Source organism: Colletotrichum godetiae, assembly GCF_030913485.1.
Source record: "Colletotrichum godetiae strain CBS 193.32 chromosome Unknown BDP55scaffold_44, whole genome shotgun sequence".
NCBI classification, from domain to species: Eukaryota; Fungi; Ascomycota; class Sordariomycetes; order Glomerellales; family Glomerellaceae; genus Colletotrichum; species Colletotrichum godetiae.
In genome coordinates, this window is record NW_026851292.1 from 1 (window position 1) to 20,046 (window position 20,046).

The 20,046-nt window shown below is 49.8% G+C and overlaps 6 protein-coding genes across 6 annotated transcripts; 2 read left to right on the plus strand and 4 right to left on the minus strand.

Moving 5' to 3' along the window:
* Nucleotides 1-2,035: 2,035 nt before the first annotated feature.
* Nucleotides 2,036-3,397, plus strand: BDP55DRAFT_675113 (uncharacterized protein). The gene has a single exon (XM_060575714.1). The coding sequence runs from the start codon at nt 2,145-2,147 to the stop codon at nt 3,156-3,158; it is 1,014 nt and encodes a 337-aa protein (XP_060425670.1). The 5' UTR covers nt 2,036-2,144; the 3' UTR covers nt 3,159-3,397.
* Nucleotides 3,398-4,091: 694 nt separating this feature from the next.
* On the minus strand, nt 4,092-5,775 carry BDP55DRAFT_559958 (uncharacterized protein; the record flags this gene model as incomplete). The annotated part of the gene is made up of 2 exons (XM_060569948.1): nt 4,092-4,426; nt 4,491-5,775. The coding sequence occupies 2 exons, from the start codon at nt 5,773-5,775 to the stop codon at nt 4,092-4,094; spliced, it is 1,620 nt and encodes a 539-aa protein (XP_060425671.1).
* A 1,678-nt stretch (nt 5,776-7,453) lies between these two features.
* On the plus strand, nt 7,454-13,152 carry BDP55DRAFT_559878 (uncharacterized protein; the record flags this gene model as incomplete). Its single annotated transcript, XM_060569943.1, has 7 exons — nt 7,454-7,598; nt 7,668-8,168; nt 8,235-9,182; nt 9,240-9,458; nt 9,513-10,548; nt 10,624-11,469; nt 11,523-13,152. 7 exons carry the CDS (start codon nt 7,454-7,456, stop codon nt 13,150-13,152), a joined length of 5,325 nt encoding a protein of 1,774 aa, XP_060425672.1.
* Nucleotides 13,153-13,305: 153 nt separating this feature from the next.
* On the minus strand, nt 13,306-15,383 carry BDP55DRAFT_559945 (major facilitator superfamily transporter; the record flags this gene model as incomplete). The annotated part of the gene is made up of 10 exons (XM_060569947.1): nt 13,306-13,464; nt 13,530-14,076; nt 14,135-14,327; nt 14,382-14,643; nt 14,700-14,802; nt 14,860-14,933; nt 14,998-15,023; nt 15,089-15,139; nt 15,212-15,271; nt 15,344-15,383. The coding sequence occupies 10 exons, from the start codon at nt 15,381-15,383 to the stop codon at nt 13,306-13,308; spliced, it is 1,515 nt and encodes a 504-aa protein (XP_060425673.1).
* Nucleotides 15,384-16,493: 1,110 nt separating this feature from the next.
* Nucleotides 16,494-17,725, minus strand: BDP55DRAFT_731976 (isoflavone reductase; the record flags this gene model as incomplete). The annotated part of the gene is made up of 4 exons (XM_060579887.1): nt 16,494-16,775; nt 16,884-17,210; nt 17,293-17,577; nt 17,642-17,725. The coding sequence occupies 4 exons, from the start codon at nt 17,723-17,725 to the stop codon at nt 16,494-16,496; spliced, it is 978 nt and encodes a 325-aa protein (XP_060425674.1).
* Nucleotides 17,726-18,916: 1,191 nt separating this feature from the next.
* On the minus strand, nt 18,917-19,657 carry BDP55DRAFT_635533 (dienelactone hydrolase; the record flags this gene model as incomplete). Its single annotated transcript, XM_060572786.1, has 1 exon — nt 18,917-19,657. One exon carries the CDS (start codon nt 19,655-19,657, stop codon nt 18,917-18,919), a length of 741 nt encoding a protein of 246 aa, XP_060425675.1.
* Nucleotides 19,658-20,046: the final 389 nt, after the last annotated feature.

Consider the following 20,046-nt stretch of genomic DNA (forward strand, 5'->3'; position numbering starts at 1 on the left):
TGCAAAAAACGCAGTGATCAGCTGGGTTTCTTCATTTTCCCTCGGCTCCCGACTTTGGTGCGTCTCAACCATGTGTCTTCGCTGAATCCGTGCTTTGTCCTACTCCCCCCTGCTTCTTGCGAGGAATAGACTTCCCGAGAGTTACTCAGAGCATTATGCCGTGGAAGGGGGTTTGGAGAAGAGGGGTAGTTGAGGGTAGTACCTACACCTTCCGCCGCCACGGGAACCCAAACTTCTGAGTATGAAGTGGGATGAAAAGCTTGGTGAAGCTTAGCGGGCGCGATTTGAATTCATTTTGTACGGAAGAGATAGAGTAAAGAGCTTCGTGGCATGTGGGGGTTATGAGTTAGGGAGGTGGCACCGAGGGGATGAAGATCTGGGCCGTAGAAGGAAGTCATAGGCTTATCTTTTCGTCTGATCAAGGAAGAGAAGGGATGGGGAAGGAAGCCGTGATGTGTGATCTTGTTTGCCGTATTGGCTAGAAGACCGGATGTCGAAGCCGAGCTTCCGTTCATTTGCCGACGCTTTTAGATGAGTTCATGGTTGAAAGAGTGTGCTTAGTGATTCTGCCGATGTTGAGCAGCTTGAGGCGGGGGGTGAGAATGCTGATGGCGATTATGGGGATGCCTCGGTATGGGCTGATGGTTGTGATGGGTAGCAGAGCTATCAATGTTCTGGGACGATGGGTTTTAGTCGTGAAGAGACGCTGAGCATGACTTTCTGCGTTGAGAAAGTTATGACAGCACTTTGCTATTACAGAAATAAGAGTTAGAGGTTGCCATGATTTGGTCATAACCCAAGCTTTACCTTGGAATAACTCTAACCCGGAATCTCCGGGAACTTCCAAGACGTACAAGTATTTACAACTTGCGATGATATATTCATGACTCAGAATACTGAAAGAAGACTTTTGTTTGATTACTACGTGGGAACTCCTCAATGACTTTCAAATTCGTGGCGATAAGATCGAAACTCCACGTACTATCTAACGCCTGAGCTATTGAGATAATTCTACGAGATCACGCCTTGTTCAATGAACTCAAGTTCCACTGGCTTGTTGCTTAATAGCGTCACTCGTGTCCAATGCTTCTTTACACATGCCACCTTGAGCATCGTGTAACTCGATGACTCAACCAACTTTGAAATAGGCTCAAGACAAGAGACGGCAAGGAAACTGCTATTCCCTCGTGAGTACATCTCGTGAACTGTGCATTGACGTCTGTAAAATTGCAAGCTTAACAAGTAGCAATTTGAGTACCTAAACTCAAGAATTAATAAAAGGTCATAGACGAATGTACCGGTATCAACTTGCAATCACCGGGGGACGAATCATATGCTCATCTTAGGTATTTAGAAGTGGATGATCTATATATGTTGAGGCTTGAGCACTTGCTCAGCTGCCTGCTGACAACAACATTACATCCATCAAATGAGCATTGACCTCAATACATTGAGACATATCTTCTTGAGGGATAATATCGAATAAGGTAGGTATCGAGTCAGAGTAAACGGGAGATGTATTATTAGAGGTTACTTCCACCGGGAATTTCGGAAATCGCAGAGAAGCTTCCGATTTAATTATTGGCACACCACGCGTGGAATAGCACGTCATCTTGCGTAAGACATCAAGACACATTGACGCCATCACTCAACTTGTCTAGTGCAACGGGAAACAGCCTCCATCGTGCCCATTGAAGAACCCGCCTATTACGTATCACACAACAGTAGCACTGCCTACCGCCTGACATATCAAGTGAATCTCACGTTCGCTTGATAGACTAAGGTACTTTCTTTTCTTGGTTCAATATCTCCATGTTACCATAGCAACCCACGAAAGTCGACTGGACTTTGGTATAGCCCGAGCTCCCTTATCTTACACAGCTTTTGACTAAGGTAATACGTGCCTCTTAGTCTCAATCAGTGGCGAAGACTAGCGTATTTTTGGTACTGAAATAGGCTTACCGCGTAGATTGCGGGGGTAACACAACTTCCAGTTTCGTGAGTTTTGACGGTGATGTTAAAACCATCTCTCTACCCACTCCACAGGCCCATTTCTGAAAGCCATAACTTGCGACGTTCATCCATCATGGAAACAATATATTGAGGCTTGCGTTGATGATCAAGTCTTGAATGAGGGCTCTAGAATGCCGAATCTCCCCAACGAAGTGTGGGTGCAAATATTTGGGTATTTCGAATACCCATTCGAAGCCAAAAGTGATCAACCCGCCCACGAACCTCGAACCGTCCATGAGCCATGGAGAGAAGGCCTCAGAGTGTTGGCACGGTGCTGCAGAGTCTCTGCCAGATTTCTGGGACTCGCGCGACCAGTTCTATACCGACGCTTGCCCTTGGAAGAAGAGGAAATCCGCCTATCCAGCCTCCTGCGCACGCTTGCGGAGCGTCCGCTGCTTGCACAATATGTCGAATGTATTATGCAAGACAATCGTCACGGTCTTTCGCTGAAAGCTTTCCGCTCTCTCGTCGGGCAATACTACGACACCCCGCCCAATCTCAGCAGAAGCCAACGCCATAATAAGAGAATCCGATACACGGGGCCACCACCGAGCCTATCGAGCCTCGAAGGCTTCGAAGCGGAGGTCAGATGCCCATCTTATTCTTCGCGACGACAAGGCGGGTCGGAAATGTGGCATGCCCATTGCGCCGGTCTCATGCCAAACCTGAAGGTGTTTAACTGCTTGATCACGGCCAAGGACAAATTCATCCCTGCCATGATTCGACAAGCAGCTGACATCGGGGCGGTGAGAGCCGTCGAGGACGCTAAAGACCCGCACAAGGAATCCCAGGAGACCGGTCTGGCACGAATATACCAGCAAGACTCGGGTCCGACATTAGGTGTGCCGCTTCCGCTGGCAAAGCTTGAAGAGCTCGCCGTTAGCCATCACCGCCCTACTAGAATGCCGACTGCAGCGGTGTCCTTGGAGAAATTCCAGGATTTATTTTTTCTGCCCCGTTTGATAAGATTCTATGGCCACGGCGTCACCCTGAACAATACCCCGGCGAAGGATGACCAGACCTCTGAGCAGCAGCGTCCTCGTCGAGTGAGTTCTCTGGCGTATGTTCACCTCAGATCGTCTTTCGCGGACGCCCAGAGCATCTGCAATCTCCCTGCGTACGTGTCCCTCCTTACGGACGCTTAAAATATCGTGGGGACAACACGCGATTGGCGACAGCTACCTCGACTTTGATGAGATCGGTAGAGCGTTGCGTGAGCACGGGGCCTCCCTCGAGGCTCTAGATCTTTACCCCAACGCGTGTCACTCGTACCAATCTAATAATTGGAGAGGAAAAATTGGCAGTCTACGACCCCTGCAGCTTCTCACTTACCTGGCGATGAGTGGAAATATACTACTCGGGAAAGAAAGGAACGAGCACGAGGAAGACACAGCAATGCCCCTGTTTGATGACCTGGAGGCACTTCTGCCGGAGTCTCTGGAGACTTTACATCTCTACAGCACTTGGGGCGAGGAAGAGTGGTTTCGCAAAACGATTCAGGGTATTTTGTCAAGTCAACGATTGGCACGCTTGAAGAAGGTATTGTTTTCAAGTGGTGCTCTTTATGATGTGATTTGGGACTTGACCGATTGGCAATGCTATTGTCCGAGGCCTCGTGCCAGGTTCCACAGCATGTTCGATATCGAGTTCTGTAGAATTCCCAAGACTGCGCGAAAATAAGCCTACCTTGTGATGAAGGGCATCGACTCTTACGGCATACGTCGTCCCATCTCATAGTAGGTACCTTAGAGCAGGAATTATTCGATGTTATCCGCATGCCAATGGGAAGTCAGCTGACTGAACTTCTGCAAGGAGATGGAATAGAGCGACGGGTTGTTCCATACCTCATCCCTCTCCATGGTTCAAACAACGATGGCCATTACGCAAATCCTCAGATCTGAAAGCATGAATATCTAACCATCTTTTTGCTCTGTCTTTTCCGTTTTTTTCTTTCTTTTCTTTCCTGGGCTGACAATCTCTCGGAGATCCATGTTGCAATTACGCGATCCCGATTAGAACATCTGTCGTCTGATATCATCTTATTGCCTTGGTCTACATGTATTCAATATTACTTTGATTCAGTCTGCACTTCCAACTCCCAAGACGACATCGAAATTGCTCCAGTCATTGGTGCCTTCGCGGCATTCTTGAAGGTATTGAGGGATTCCACCGAGATAGTTGAGCTGCTCCTTCTTCTTGCCGGGAATATTCCCTCCCACGTACCATGATGTATCGCTCTTTCTGAAAAGCAGAGCCTCGTGTATTGCTTGTACTCTTTTCTTCCAGAGTTCTTCAGCTGAACGGCGTGGCTCAATGGATGTGATCTTTTCCGCTCGTAGCTTCACTAGGAAGTCTGTAATTAACTCCACTTGCTGCTCGATGAACACTGGTGCGTTTGTCAAAGCGGTAGGAGCTGTCTCAATTATCGTTAGTCACTTGAGGTATTTTAGAAAAGGTACCCAATGGTGTATGCTTACCTTGCGGTCCGTATATCATGAACATGTTTGGACACCCTCGAGTCATCAAGCCAAGATACGTCCAAACGCCCTGTCCCCACCTATCTTTCATATCGATCCCGTCTTTACCACGAAGTCCCATATTAGTTAAAGATCCAGTCATACTGTCGTATCCCGTTGCTAGAACGATAATGTCATGCTCCCTCTCCCTTCCGTCTTCGGTTACGATACCGCGCACTGTCCATTCGCGGATGGCCGTCTTCTTCACATTTACTATTTGCACATTTTCCTGGTCCATGCATTCGTAGTAATCCTGCTCCAAGCTGCTTCGTTTCGTTCCGAATGGGTATGGTTGTTTGTCAGGCACCAAGATGGCTCGCTTCTCCGGGTTCCGCACCCGAGACCTCGTCTTCTTTGCCCAGAATTCGTAAATCAATCGGTTCGCTTCTGCGTCCACCAAGAAGTCCGTATACTGTCCGGTCTGAAAGTTGAATGCCCCTCTTTTCCATAGTTCCTCCCACCATGCCTCCCTCTCTTCCGTTGTGGTCGACCCCGTAACCTGAGTAGGCCCATCGCATGGTAGCCCGGCGCTGCTATCCCTCGCCACCTTGAAAAGTGTCTTGTAAATCGCTTTCAAGCTATCCTGCTCAAGTTCTGAGATTTCGCGTTGGCGCATTGGCAGCGCAATGTTGACATTTCGTACGTACACAGTCAGCTCCACGCCGGGCTGTTTCGCAACTTCTTGTACACATTGAACCCCTGTCGCACCTGATCCAATGATGGCAACTCGTTTGTTCCGAAGATTGATGCCGGAATCTGGCCATGCTGCAGGGTGTATAACAATGCCATTGAAGGAACCCTTTCTCCTGAAATCGGGCTCATAGCGTTTGATTGAAGTGCCCGTCGCCGGAACCAAGAAGCGTGATGTGATGATGCGTCCCGCATCAGTTGTGATGATCCACTTGGCTGTTGCGGCGTCGAAATCGGCGCCGATCACAACAGTGTTGTAGGTCACGTCTTTGGAAATGTCGAGAACTTTGTCGACATGTCTGAAGTAGCTCTTCAGCTCCTCGTGCCCCGGAAAGCGTTGCGACCATGTCCAGTCTTTCCAGACTTCCCTCAGAGAAAGTTGATAGTAGGGCGTCTCTGAGTCAACTCGTGCTCCGGGGTAGCTGTTCCGGTGCCATACGCCACCGAGCGCCGATCCGGCTTCCACGATGTGTGCCGAAAAGCCCGACCTGCGCAGCTGGTGCAATGCATAGCATCCCCCAAAACCGCCGCCAATGATCAAAACATCGTAGTCCATATCTCTGTTGGAACTGTCGTTAGAATTACCATCGTGATCGATGCGACGATCATCGAGGTGGTCGGTAGACCCCATCGTCACCAACTCAGTTTTGAACCTTGAAGCCAATCAAGTTGAGTCAGGTTAGGAACGAAAGAGTCAGGAGGGAGCCGGAGTCGAGCAACCTGGGAGGTTTACCGACTCAGGAGGGGAGATCTCTTGATTTATGAGCCGACGAGTGTATGGGTCAAAAGATCAGACGGGTGTTTGGGTTCAGGCAGAAGAGGAGATGAAGCTGATGTGCGGCATTGGGCCCGCCTCGATCGCCTCGGCATGCTCTGGCGGCAATCATGTCCAATTTTCCCCCGTACAACTTCCTCTGCCATACTCGGAAGCGGTCTATGAGTGGCGGAAGCTTGTCATTGTTGAATCTTTGACGATGTTTACGTTGTACTTGAAACAATTCCCGACACTCGAGCGTTGCAGTCGATGTAGTGGGCCAGACGGGTCCAGATCTGTCGGGGAGGTCGGTGCTTCTCCCGAGTCCTCTTGATGCATAATGGGTTATTCCAGCCAGGATACAAGGCTGAGAGGTGTGTGGTTCGATTGGCTAGAGGCTTCAATGCTCGACAGAGTGAGCCTCACGATTGGCCTACTCAAGGATTTATGCCGTTTGATGTAGGATTCGCCGGTGGCCTGAGGTTTTTCGATGCAACGAGAAGGAAAATTATTGAATGCCTAACTACGGAGTACACAGCTTTGATATCGTAGCAGTCATCGTCTTTGAATGGATTTCGTTAGAGATATTGGACAACCATATTTGCCTGGAGTATTTGCCTCCAGCAATCGGCTGCAAAAGTGCTCAATCTCTCAACGTCATGCTTTTCGCTACTTCACTAAGAGGGGAGGGTTTGCATGTGTGGACGGCCTCCCGCATACATTTTGTAGTTATCAGCCCCAGGATCAATGAAAACCTGTCGTGGATAGAAACATCCATCACTTCCGATAGAAATGATTGGACCAGTTGGTAGACTGCGAGTGGTGGCAATCCGCATCATCGTGCCGTATATTCGGTGCCTGGGGCTTGATGTCAAGAACCAACCATACCGGAATCCAAGGTCGCGTGATTGGCGCCCTGAAAACGTACGAGAATAAGAGCAAGGCGCATCCAAACATTCTCAAGAAAGCAGATGGCAGATCGGTTGATTATATGAAAGCTATCGCTTGGATTCTATTTGACCTGTGCTGTTTACCTAGAACCCCCGCGAGCCACATTGGACGCGGGAAGGGCCTCTCAGCGACATTGGAATCTTAGCCCGCTTCCTCTTTGTATACAATCCAGTACCTTTTACAATAAGACATGGATAAGCTACGCTATTCCATGGAAGTGAATGGCCTCCTAGTGAAAAAAATGTGCTTCCTTTTGATCTAGGTGATAAACGGCTGCATGCTGCGGGAGGCCTACCGACATTAGCCCTAACACAATAACCAGATTCACCTCTTTGAACCTTTTATGCAATAGCGCAGCCATTCAAATTTAAATTCTTTCAAACTTGAGATTCCTTTAAAACTTTTCTCCGTACTCCCTTCCTCATCTTTTGGAAAGCGACAGACCTTCAAACCCCAGACCATTCGCGCCTGACCTGGCTGCATGAATCATTTGACATCGCCGGCCATGTCGTCCTCGGAGGACATTATCATGGATTCTCTACATGATTGGAAGCAGCGACTGACTCCTCTCAAAGTTGACATTGTCGGTGACTTTGCTGGGAAAGAGCTATTCGCCATCCATGGAGAGTCCTTGGTTGCTCACTGTGTCGCGACTGCAAACGTCGATTATCTCGGTGAGCATCTCCAGAAATTACTCCAAATACGTTTGTGACCTACCTGATCTTAGCTTACTAGTACAACAGTCGGCTTTCAGCTACTTCATGCTGTACATGCAATTGAGGTATTCCTGGCCAAACTCAAGGAGCGGGGATGCAACTTCCACATCCTATGGTTTGACAACCACCAAGACCTCGCGGCACCACCGGACGCCCCCAAGAGACTGGCATACAAATACCTATTGACACGTGCTGTCGCTATTGAAAATCTACGATGCCCTGGAATACACCCTGAAATGAATTCTGACAATCGCGGCATCAGATCTCCAATGAGCTTTGTGTTCTCTTCCATCACGAGCCCCGAATTTTTGGAGTACACCGACCACCACCGCCTTCACTTCGTCATGATGTCCCAAGGCAGAGCATCGGATATCGATGCAACAAAGGGGGGCGAGTTCTTGAAAATTATGTACCTGCTGGGCCTCCGCGGCTACAGTCTGGCCTTCATCGACGGTATCGAGTTTCGGAGCTCCAAGGTGAGTCTCCAGGCGACTGGTCGCAACAGATCACAGGGTGCTGACGTGACTCGTTTACCACAGGCATATACTCTTATTGCAACAACTCCAACCTCGGTGACATTGCTACCTGTTACAGAGCCAACACCGCTGCCGAAACCCGATTTCGGTTGCAGACCAATTGTCGATCGCCTCCAGACTATGCCTAAGTCCCGTGATTGGCGAGTCCTCCGACACGACGGCGAAGTTGAGGCCCAAGAAGAAGTGGCGATCATTGCTTGCGCAGCCTTCTTGTTGAACAAAACCTGCTCGTATTTACATAGCCACAGGCTAGTGGCCGCTTTCCTTTCGCACATCGCCCTGCTGAAGCACGCAACGCTCTCACAGCGAGCTATAGAGGCTCCACCAGAGCTGAACAATCATCCAGACAACGAAGAGTTTCTTGCGACTTTTGCTGAGGTCGCAATCCACCTGATCAAGCAGTGGCCCAGTCTAAAAGAAGGAAAACGCCTCAATTGGAGAGTTTGTGATCTCATTGACGGTCGGCTCTACTGTCACGTATTGGCGAGACTCCAAACCCTTCAACTCCCAAGCGATGCCGCTTCTGAATATGCATCAGCTATGCGACAACTGTCTGGCGTCGATATATCCTACTGCATGCCAACTTCTGTTCGACAGATTGTGGGTGGCCTGGGAACACTCACCAGGGGCTACCAAACTCCAGACACTCAGTCTACCCTTGCCTTTAGCCATCCCGTATTGGATAAGTATCTAGAAGACATCAAGTTGACAAGCCAACCCATGACAGAGGATGAAAGCACCGAGTCAGAAGTCTTTCAAGAACTCTCTCACTGGCACAATTCGAAGAAGAGCATTGACCCAAAGCATGTTCCAAAGCGCTGGGGATTCTTTGCGAGGAAGAGAAACCAGAAATACATGGCCGACACGATTGCTTACTCTGCTAGTCTTACCAATTCTACTGGAAAGAGCATTGACCCTGAGACAATTGTCGTGAAGAAGACAGAGCTTCCCGTCAAGGCTAAGAAGCAAGCGGAAACATTCAAAAGGAAAGGTCCATCTGTCAGGAGTGGTACAGAGAGTGCACTCGAGACATCGAGGAGATTAAGAGAGGAGAAGACATAAGCCAGGACTGCCGTGATTATCAAGAACTGGGAAGAGAAATGCCGGGACTTTGACAAGGACACACATGCCTGTCATCGCTTTTTAAGGGTCAAGAGGTATTTGTCAAATCTTTCTCCAGAGGACAAGAGCGCTATCGGCGGCGAGGTCATGTTGTACATGTGTAACATCCTTGGCCTCCAACTTATTCGCAGACCCTCGAAAAAGGCTTTCAGCGAATCAGGTAAGAGCAAGCTTGAGTAATTGTTTTTGATATCTTTTGACCTTATTGCTTTAGAGTCGAGTATTTTGGCGATGATCTGGGCCCAAATCAAAGAGATGACGTCCTTGCCCCTTACCGTTGAGGTAATACGCCAGGCCCAGTACTTGATGAAGGCTTTGAAGATCCCGCATGATGAACTTCACTGCGGGCCTTCTGTGCCCATCAGCCATCGTCTTCCATTTACCTCAACGTATGAGGTATCAACCGAGCATCTTCAAGTCCAGACGACTGGTCTCGAGTTCCAGTTGGCTCATTGCGGCCCTTATCTGGAGCGAAGCTTCGACTCCGCCCCCGACCCACGCGTTACATTCAGTCCAGATGCCTGGCAACGGGATGTACTAGACGCCATTGACGACGACAAGAGTCTGTTCGTCGTCGCTCCCACGTCCGCCGGAAAGACATTCATCTCGTTTTATGCCATGAAGAAGGTTCTACAGAGCAGTGACGACAACGTCCTCGTCTACGTGGCCCCGACCAAAGCCCTCGTCAACCAGATTGCCGCAGAAGTTCAGGCTCGGTTCTCCAAGTCCTATCGCCATGAGGGCCGCTCAGTCTGGGCTATTCACACTCGAGACTACCGCGTCAACAACCCTAATGGCTGCCAGATTTTAGTGACCGTTCCGCACATTCTCCAGATTATGCTCCTGGCGCCGACCAATGCGCAGAATGAGAGGTCCTGGGCTCGTAGAGTCAAGAGAATCATCTTTGACGAGGTCCACTGTATTGGCCAGGCCGAAGATGGCATCATTTGGGAGCAACTATTGCTTCTTGCTCCTTGTCCCATCATTGCTCTATCTGCAACGGTAGGCAACCCACTCGAATTCAAAGAGTGGCTTGCAGGAACCCAGAAAGCCAAGGGCTTTGATCTTGAGATGATTATCCACTCGGCCAGATACTCTGACTTACGCAAGTTCTTATATCAGCCGCCCTCTGAACTGGAATTCAAAGGCCTAGAGCCAGTGGAGCGTTTGCCGATCCCCGGTTTGGATGCTGAAACAGGAGAAACCTCGCGATTCACACTTGTGCATCCGGTCGGAAGCATTATCAACAAGTGAGTCTTGAAACAAACTTCATGCGGTCTTGTCGAAATTTCAAGGCCACATTTTGCTAATTGATCGAAACCTAGAAATCGCGAGACTCTTGACAATGCTAGTCTCGAGCCCCGCGACTGTCTCCGACTCTGGCTATCCATGAAGGAATCTGAAACCGAGTCGTATCGTATCAGTCCTAGCCTCAAGCCCGAGATTGCCTTGCCAGAGTTAGTAAAGAAGTCGGACATTATCAAGTGGGAATCTGCTCTCAAAGCACAGCTCTGGCAATGGCAACAGGATCCAAATTCGCCATTGCCAGAGGTATACAAAAGGCTCAAGACAAAGGGCCCTTCATCAGCGACAGACTTTGGACATCCCGAACTCGTCGCGGACATCTACGGTAATTCTTCGTTCTCGCTCCTCGTTGATCTTCACTCCCGAGGCGCCCTGCCAGCTATCCTTTTCAATTACGACCGGCTGGGATGTGAGAAGATCATTTTCAAGCTTCTTCAAGTCCTGGAAGACGCCGAACAAAAGTACCGCAGCACAAGTACAGATTGGGCAAGAAAGATGGCCGCATATCAAAATTGGCGCCAAGTCAAGGGCAGCAAAGCTGCGAAGAAAAGGGCCAAAGCTACCACGACAGGGACTGCAAGCTCCAAAGAGGAGAGACGTGGTGCAAAGGATTCTGGTGCAGCCCTGACTCAAGCTGATCTGGTACGAGAAGACGCGAGCCGGGATATCAGCCCATGGGAAGGTTTCGATCCCAAGGCGCCACTTCCGCAATATAATTTCGCAGATACTACTAAGCTCACAGTTGAAGAACTGGAGGCCCGCATCAGGTCTCTGGATGATTTGGGCATCAAACCTCGCTTTATCGATGCTCTTCGTCGGGGACTTGGTGTTCACCATGCTGGCATGAACCGGCAGTACCGCCAAGTGTAAGTCAAGCCTAATCCTGTATTTGAACTGTTGCTGACTTCGAGGGCAAAAGGGTGGAAATGTTGTTTCGCAAGGGCTACTTGACGGTCGTTATTGCGACCGGTACTCTCGCTCTCGGCCTGAACATGCCTTGTAAAACTGTTGTTTTTGCAGGTGACTCGGCATTCCTCACGGCTCTCAATTACCGACAGGCATCTGGACGTGCTGGACGTCGTGGGTTCGACCTCCTTGGTAACATTGTCTTCCATGGCATCCCCCATCATCGTGCCATGGAGATAATCTCATCGCGGTTGCCCGATCTCAGAGGTCAATTCCCCATTTCAGTTACTTTAGTTCTCCGGCTCTTTACCCTGCTGCATAGCACGAATAACTCCCAGTATGCAATCGATGCAGTGGAGTCTTTGTTGACTCAGACACGTCTGTTTCTTGGTGGGCCTAGCTCGCAAATGACCGTCAAGCATCACCTGCGCTTCTCCATCGAGTATCTCCGACGTCAGCAACTTCTCTCTCGAATAGGAGCACCACTCAACTTCTCGGGCCTGGTGGGCCACTTGTACTTCACTGAGAATGCTGTATTTGCTCTGCACTCCCTGCTCAAGGAAGGCTATTTGCACAAGCTTTGTGAAGACGTTGGCAACTCAAGTAAGCGGGGAGAGGTCATTCTCACTTTGGTGACGGTACTGTGCCACCTCTTCTGCCGAATTCCTTGCAGCAAGTACAAAAACCGGGAGTGGCTTGAGAATGTCGTACATCGATCGCCTTCCACTGTCCTTCTGCCCAGGCTCCCAACTGAGGCCGAAGCCGTTCTCCGAGGTCACAACGAGGAAACACTGAGAATTTTCAAGACTTACGTGCACACGTTTATTGAACAGAATCTCCAGGACTCACCAGATGACCAGCTTCCTTTCACCAAGCGCCGCGTGGGAGCCGTCGGAGATGCCTCGCTTGATATCTCAACGGCACACCTTCCGATACTGCCTCATTCGACTCTCCGATCACCTTTCTCTGCACTGTCAGGCTTTACAGACGACTTCGCCACAATCCACGAGTTGTGCGACACAGTTCGCGCTGGCGTCTTCATGGACGAATTGGCCATCCCGTACATCCCCATCTACCCCGAAGAGACGGACAATGTGCCCTGGAACGCGTACATCTATGACTTCTTCAAGCACGGTGATCTCGATACTCTCGTACGAGACAATGGGATCAAGGGCGGCGATGTCTGGTTTCGGCTTAAAGACTTCTCACTCATCTTGGCAACCATCGTCACAAGCTTGGAGAATATTCTGAACCGAGTCGATACGGATGGCGCAGACATGATCGCTATTCAGGATGTCGGCGATGCCCTCGAAGAAGGAAGATACATTGAGGGATCGGATGCACAATCCCCGGAGAGGCATGCGGCCTCAAATATGTCTGTGAACGCAAAGGCAAAGTCCCATTCTAGCAAATCCAAAGAAACAGTGGCTGAATCATGGGAAGACCTATTTGGTAGCTCCTCGGACGATACTGACCACGCGAGTGGCAGCTCAAGCAGAGCCGGTCAGACTACCGAGTCAGAAGGAACGTCTTTCGGTTCAGGCCAGAAAAAGGGAGGCGGTGAGGGTCTTATGAAAGTTCTCATGACTTTCAAGATCCTACAGCAGGTGTTCGAAGACAAGTTCAGGAAGGTATGGGCATGAGGAGTTTGAACGTCTCGATAGTACATGTATTATACCGCAACTGAAAAAGATGCTTAAAGTATTGAATGCTTCACTTGGTTAGATAACACCCGGCTGAGTTTGATGGTCTGCACTGAGAGGGCCAAGACATGAATCGCCGAATCATCTTCAAACTCAGATTGGCGTTACTTTCTCCGAAACTGTGTTCTTCTGATCCTCATTCTCGTCAGATCTCTCGCCATCAGGCGGCGTCTGCGTCTCCCGAGCCGCAGCGGCCCGCTCAAAGTCCTGAACCGTCATTGAGCCGTACTTTGCGAGTGATTGTCTGTCAATCTGTGTAGTTTCATGGTTAGCTACTTGCATCTCCAGAAAAAAGCGATCGCTTCTGTCAAGCTTACCCTGATGACGAGTCCCATAAAGCAGAGGACGATGCAACTGCACACAATCATTACAATCGCGCCCTTCTTCCAATACGGGGCTTCATCGGCTGCATAGAAGACGATTCCCCAGAAGGTGTAAAGCGTCGTTGCGCCAATGTTCATAGCGTACACTGTGACGCTACGTACTGCCTCGTCGCCGCTACGTTGAAGGATGATACTGGCCCAGCCGAAGATCAACGGGTTGACCATGTACGACGAACCCGATGCGTAGAAGGCGAACATAGTACCAGCGTAAGGTAGGTTCGGAACAAGAAGCATTGCGGCGCACACGATCTGGATCAGACAAACCAGCACGACCATGGGTACTCGAGTTCCGGTCGCGTCCATGTGCCATGCCGCCATGATGTTGGTTACGATACCGACAGCTTGTACACCCAAAGGATAGGTGTTGATTTGACTTTGGGTGAATGATTCAGCGTGATACTTAAGCCAGAGGATGAAGTTGCCCTGGACAACCCAGGCCTCAAGCGTCGCGCAAATAGGAGACCACAGCACCAAAACCCAACTGTAAAACTGATTAGCTATCCCATCTCGTCTTGTGTTCAACGTCATCCTCTACTCACAACGTGGGCATAAGTGCTAGACGCTTCAACAGAGAGAACGGATTCACTCCGTGTGACCCCTTAATTACCGGAGGCAAACGTCCAACGGCAATCTTCTTCTCAGAATCACTGAGATACCGAGCGCTGGTGTTCTCAGGGATATCGGGGAAGTAGAAGAAACCGAAGATGGCGATGGGAAGCGTGATGATACCATCTGAAGACTGTCAGCAAGTTATCCTAAGTCCAGGTGTCGGCAAGCTTTCCATACCAATGATGAAGACCCACTGCCATCCACCAAGGCCAGCAAGGCCGCCTAGTCCCTTGTAGATAGCAGCCATCATGACACCGGCAAACATCGTGCCTACTTGACCGGATGCAGTGAAGATGGCTGTGCGCTTTGAGATTTCCTCGGGCTTGTACCAGGAGCCCATGATGTAAATGGCCCCGGAGTAGGTGCTAGCCTCCGCCAGACCAAGGAAGAATCGAATAACGCAGAGCTGAGCGGTGTTTTTGACACCCGCACTAGCCATCTAAGTAAGTACTATCAGCGAATTGCAACGGCATCATCCGCAGACATTAGACGTACAGTCAGGAATGCCCAGAGACAGCACATTGACGGCAGCCAAATTCGCGGCCGGACGATTTGGAGGCCAATGACGATGCCATGGGGAATCTGTCCGACCACCATACTAAAACGTGGGTCAGCCCGCGGTTGTGAGAGAGCTGTATATCGGTTTGAGTCTTACCCAGCAGTAGTCACAGATAAGACTGTGTTGTAGTCATGGCCCTTCATGTGCAAGGCCTCGCGGAGGCCAGCAACCTGGAAGGGAATTCATCAGTTTCTGATTCCTACCGGTCTACTCATACTTAACGATGAAACCCACATAAGCATTGGCAAAAGCAGCACGGTCTTTTGTTTTCGTACATCGTCAGTGACACAGTTCCTTTCACGAAGCCGCGCCAATCATCACTCACCCAGGTAGTTGAAGAAGTAACTGAGGCAGCAGTACGTCAAGATGAAGAAGTCTGGATTATGTCAGTTATTTTTATCGTTCTCCCAAACGTAGTCGCAGTGACTTCATATTAGGAGCAGCTTACCTATTTTCTGCACAAGACGTCTTTCGTCTTTTGAGGTTGCCTCATTGCCAAGGAAGAAGGCTTCGCAAAGCCAAGAAAGTTAGCCCAAGGTATACGTAGGACTGTGACAGCATCTGAGGCTCAACAACATACCTTTGACCTTCTTGCCGGTTGATCGGTTCTCAGTCGACATGTTTTCCGTCAATCGCTGGCCACATAAGGTCCTTCCTGATGCTGTCCAAGATTCAACGAGAACAATTGATCTCACGACTATTGAGTGAAATAAACGATCTGATAAAGAATTTTTAGAATTCTTTCTGTAATGTCCTGTCATTCATCCGTAGACCTCAAATTTTTTGCTGCCCAATACAAGGGCGTGCGTGACCAGGGTTTGTCTACTCGGAGCACACGACGTTGGCGATGAATCGTCAATCCAACCCCAAAAATTCGTAAGCGAAAGTAAACGCGCAAAACCGTGAAAGACGTCTAGAGAATGAAGAGAAACTTGCTCATCAGAGAACCTTGATGGCCTCACGACCACCGGTTTTCCTAGTCATTTTGATGTGGTGGCCGGCGGCCCCGTCTCCCCATCTCAGATTTGTGGTTCCATTGCACAAGCGCACTCCACTGGCTGGCATGGACATGGCATTTTGTCAAATGAAATTGTTCGGATTTGAGCGAAGACGGGCGGGGAAGCGCTTGGCGGCTGATGGATCTGATAAAGCACCTACACGCTTGGGAGGCGGTTCTCCTGCGTCAGTTGCCGAAGGCCTGAACATGACGACCTTCGGCGACATCTGTTATCGCGGCTTTCCCACTCTCTGACTGCAGCGGGTGAACCATCAGCATAATGTGCGTTGAAAGTCCGTTGTTGCAAGCACGTCTTTGCAGTTAATAGCACATGCGCCTCTGTTTTATCAAATTGGGCGCTTCAAGTCTGCCTCGATTGGTTCCTAATCTTGTGAACTCCTAAGTCGGAGCTCTATGGATTTGTTGGTAATGCCAAGGCGAGTATTAGTCCGAGTTGATTTAGACTAAACTCTGATCAGCCACGAACCATATCTACAGCATCAAGGTTTTTAAGCATGCAGATCAAATGAATGGAATTCAACTCGAAACGGGGGCCGCCTTGAATGGATCAGCTCACTAGTGGAGGCAGCGCGACTTTAATAGAAGTTTCGAATTTCTGCGGACTCACCTATTGGTTTAGCAAGACCGGCTACTGACTCCTACTTACGTTCCAACAATAGCCGCACTTGCTGTAGCCTGTTGAAACCTACCAAGTACGAAGTTCCTTGATACATCACTTCTTTCCAGCTGTCTCCATGGCCTCTCGCTTATTCTTCTCGTAGATGGAATTCACCTTGCCCTCCAGAGCCTCGCTGCAGAAAGCCTCAAACGAATTCCCCGTCAGATCGGGATACAGATCCTTCGCGATTTGATATCCTAGGTAGCGCGCGTACTCCGGCGTGTTGTCTCCTCGGAGACCCCACGATTTCCGATATTGCAAAACCGACAGCCTATGAGGGTTGACCTTGTCATCCTTCGCCTTGACTATCTCTGCCTCAATCTCGTCACCCGACGTCTGAAGTGTGATGTTAGTTTAATCGCTCAAATATCAAGCCTTCACCGTCTGTTTCTCGTCCCATATATCCGTTTTTTGTCTACGAGTCCAAGGTGATCTAGAACTTACGTATTTCCTCTCAACCTTTTCTCCACTCATCTTCTCAATCAAATCGTACACCTCATTATGGGACAAGAGCTCGGTGAACGCGAAGACTCTGTGATTCAGGGTCTTGGGATCCGCAATAATGCGCGCGACGTATTTGCCGATATCGCGTAGGTCAGTCATACCAGAGCGAACGGTTCCGTCTCCGGCGGTCCAGTTGTCGAATGGACTCGCAACTGCATCAATACGTCCCGATGGAAGACGCGGCAAGCTGATCTGGTACCACCAGCCAACATCGATGACAGTGTACGGGAGGTAGAGAGTCTGGACGTGGTTCAAGACATCCTCTTTCTACACGCTCAACTATCAGCTCAACGAAGTTTCGCGATCGCCTGGTACGCATCAGATCTGGGCCTGCCAGTCTGTTCCTTACCTGGTCCCGGAACCACAACATGCCCCTGCCGGGCATCACCGTCCCAAAGAAGCAGGGGACAAATCGCTTTACCCCCGCTTTCTTAGCCGCACTGGCGAGGGGAATTTGGTCGAGCAGCTTGTCTGCCGCAATGGCTGAAACGACCACCTCATGACCGGTAAGCTGATTCGCGATTTCATCTTCGGATCCGCTCAGGTCAACTGAGGCAATCTTGACGCCCCTCTTCTCCAAAGCTTTGACCTCTGGCTTCTCCAGCGAGCTCGGTCGGATAAGCGCGGTTATCTCCTATCAGAAGACTTATCAGCACTACACATCAAGACACAATAACGTTATAAGACGAGGTCCTCACATATTTAGTCTCAGGCGAGGAGAGGAGTCCATTTATAATGGAGGTTCCGGTCTCGCCAGTTCCGCCGAGGACTGCGACCTTCATGTTGGATGTTTGTTTGGACTTTGGAGTTGTCAAGATGCTAGAATACTTTGTTGTTCTGGACTGAAGCCAATGATCTCAAGCCTTCAGTGTTTGTTGCCGATAAGTTGGACTTGAGGATAACTTATGCTCTCGAAACTCGTAGAGCCAAGTTGGATCCCTCTTTACCCATAAAACCGCCTACTATTGGCTCTCATAATCAACTCGAAGATGATATCATAGCAACGCTATCTCTCGGTGTCTCGAAGAATCAAAAGTCCGCAAAAAGCGGGGAAGACCTGCGGACTGGCCCGTTTGACGCAGCGGAGTTTTATCGGGTTGGGGCTGAATGTAACGGGGAAGCAGGTTCCCGCTCCTAGGGCCCGGGGCCCGCGCCAGCCCACTCGGTTTCGGTTCCGGAAGTGACTGGAGGACCCCGAGCGGCGGGCCAAACCCTCGGCCGAGGTGACTCTTCTAAAGGCTTTGGCTTAGAAATCTGATCCAACCCCGCGTTGTCTTTCAGCTTTTCCCTCGTTTTAGGATACGAATAATACGAGACATCTCGAGCTTGGTCATCAACATCGTGTTGGTTTTCGTTTGAGCATTATGATGCCGTAAACAGCCTTATGTTCTGACAGCCTAGCTACAATGAGAAGTCCACAGTTGACTCGAACATTTGTATTCTTGAGTTAGCTTAAGCACAGCTACTACTCTTTCGTGACGAAGCAAGTGAGAAATGTCATATCTCAACTTCACTGTGACTCTGGTGAAATCAACCAAGTAGCTCAGAGAATCTCGTATCATGTCTGTCACCCTCCCCACCATGAAAATAATGTGAGTGAAATTTCATACTATTGTTACCAATTAAACCAATGGTAAGCTGTCGCAAGTTTGACATCATGATGTACTTTCAAGCGGGCATATATTTGTAATTTGCCGCTTCTCTCGCTGCAGGGAATAATTCGACAATGCGTCAAAGATTTCGAAGAAAATCTCAAAGGATTGGTAGTCACTTGAAGCGGTGTAGACTGGTCCTATGTATTGAGTCAACAGCGCATCGCCGGATGGCGAGGACCAGCTCCATCGTCGGCCCTGTGTTCTGGGGACAAGGCTCTTCAGATCCTGTTCTACCTCAGTTGCCGCGTTTCCTGTCTCTGTCGACTTCTTGTTTTTCTGCCAATCTCTTTCTTCCATTCCGTCGTCCTTCCCACATCTTCAATGCAAATGTTGACTAAACCATCTCACCGCAGCTGACTTTGCCAGAGCCATCGCCTCCCTCTCTCCAGACTTTCCGGGATCTCCTCTAGTCAAGCAAGCATGCTCAACGCCGGGATAGTGATGATACTCAAAAAGCACACCCTTCTTCATCATAGTTTCGAAATAATGCGACTTGAGCTCGGGAGTGAACTGCACATCAAATTCGGGAGCCAACAGCTGCACTGGAACCCCGACGCCATCAATGTCCTCCTTGGTCAGCAAGCTAGGGTGGCCAGTCGCGATGCAGTCGACCAACGGGGGGCTATGTTCTTTGGCTCCTAGGCGGAACACCGCCCATCCCCCATAACAAAACCCGATAGCTCCGACTTTCTTGTGCTTCTTGCGAAGCTCCTTGACGAAGTTGGTGATTTCAGGCTCTCGAATCTCCCGTGAATTGTCCCTTCCAAAACTCGACAGGTCCAACTCGTGCCATCGGCCCTGGAGCACCGGCTCAAAGGGTACAATCCAACCGCCGAAGAAGTCTGGCAGGTAAACCGTCGCATTGGCTTCGCGAGCGTAGTGGTCCGCTAGGAGGCGTGCGTTGGGAAAAGTCCAGCCTAGAAGGTCGTGGATGATGATGATCGCGGCATCAGGGTTGTCGCCGGCGATGTAGACGTCATTGTTGGCAAGCTTGTCGGTTCGGCCCGTAGGCGTGCCGTCCCATTCGAAGGCTTTCAAGCAACACGATGGGATAGCCATTTCTGAGTCTTGAATGCGTAATTAGCACAAGGCCTTTTGTCTCTTGGAGGAAATAGTATATTTGAGTTTAATGTTTCCAATAACGAGTTGAACGAGGCGATAATTTGATGGCTTCTATTTGTAGCTGTACCGGCATGATTGCGGCCTTCGGATATCCTGCTAAACACCGGTGCCACGACAGTGCGGAGAAGCCAAGTCGGTCAGGACTGGGTCCGGACGCCGATCTTCCAATGAGACGTTGGTTACTCCAACTGTCCAATACATGGATGAGGCGTTTGCTGGTCAAAGCAAGAGCATCGGAAGTTGAAGTGAGATGGCGATCGCAAGGTCATTGATACACCAACCAAAGCTCTGGACGTACGATTGCGAAAGCGACTCGGGCTATGGAG

Coding starts and splice junctions, on each gene's coding strand:
- BDP55DRAFT_675113 (XM_060575714.1), top strand. CDS start 2,145: ATGCCGAATCTCCCCAACGAAGTGTGGGTGCAAATATTTGGGTATTTC.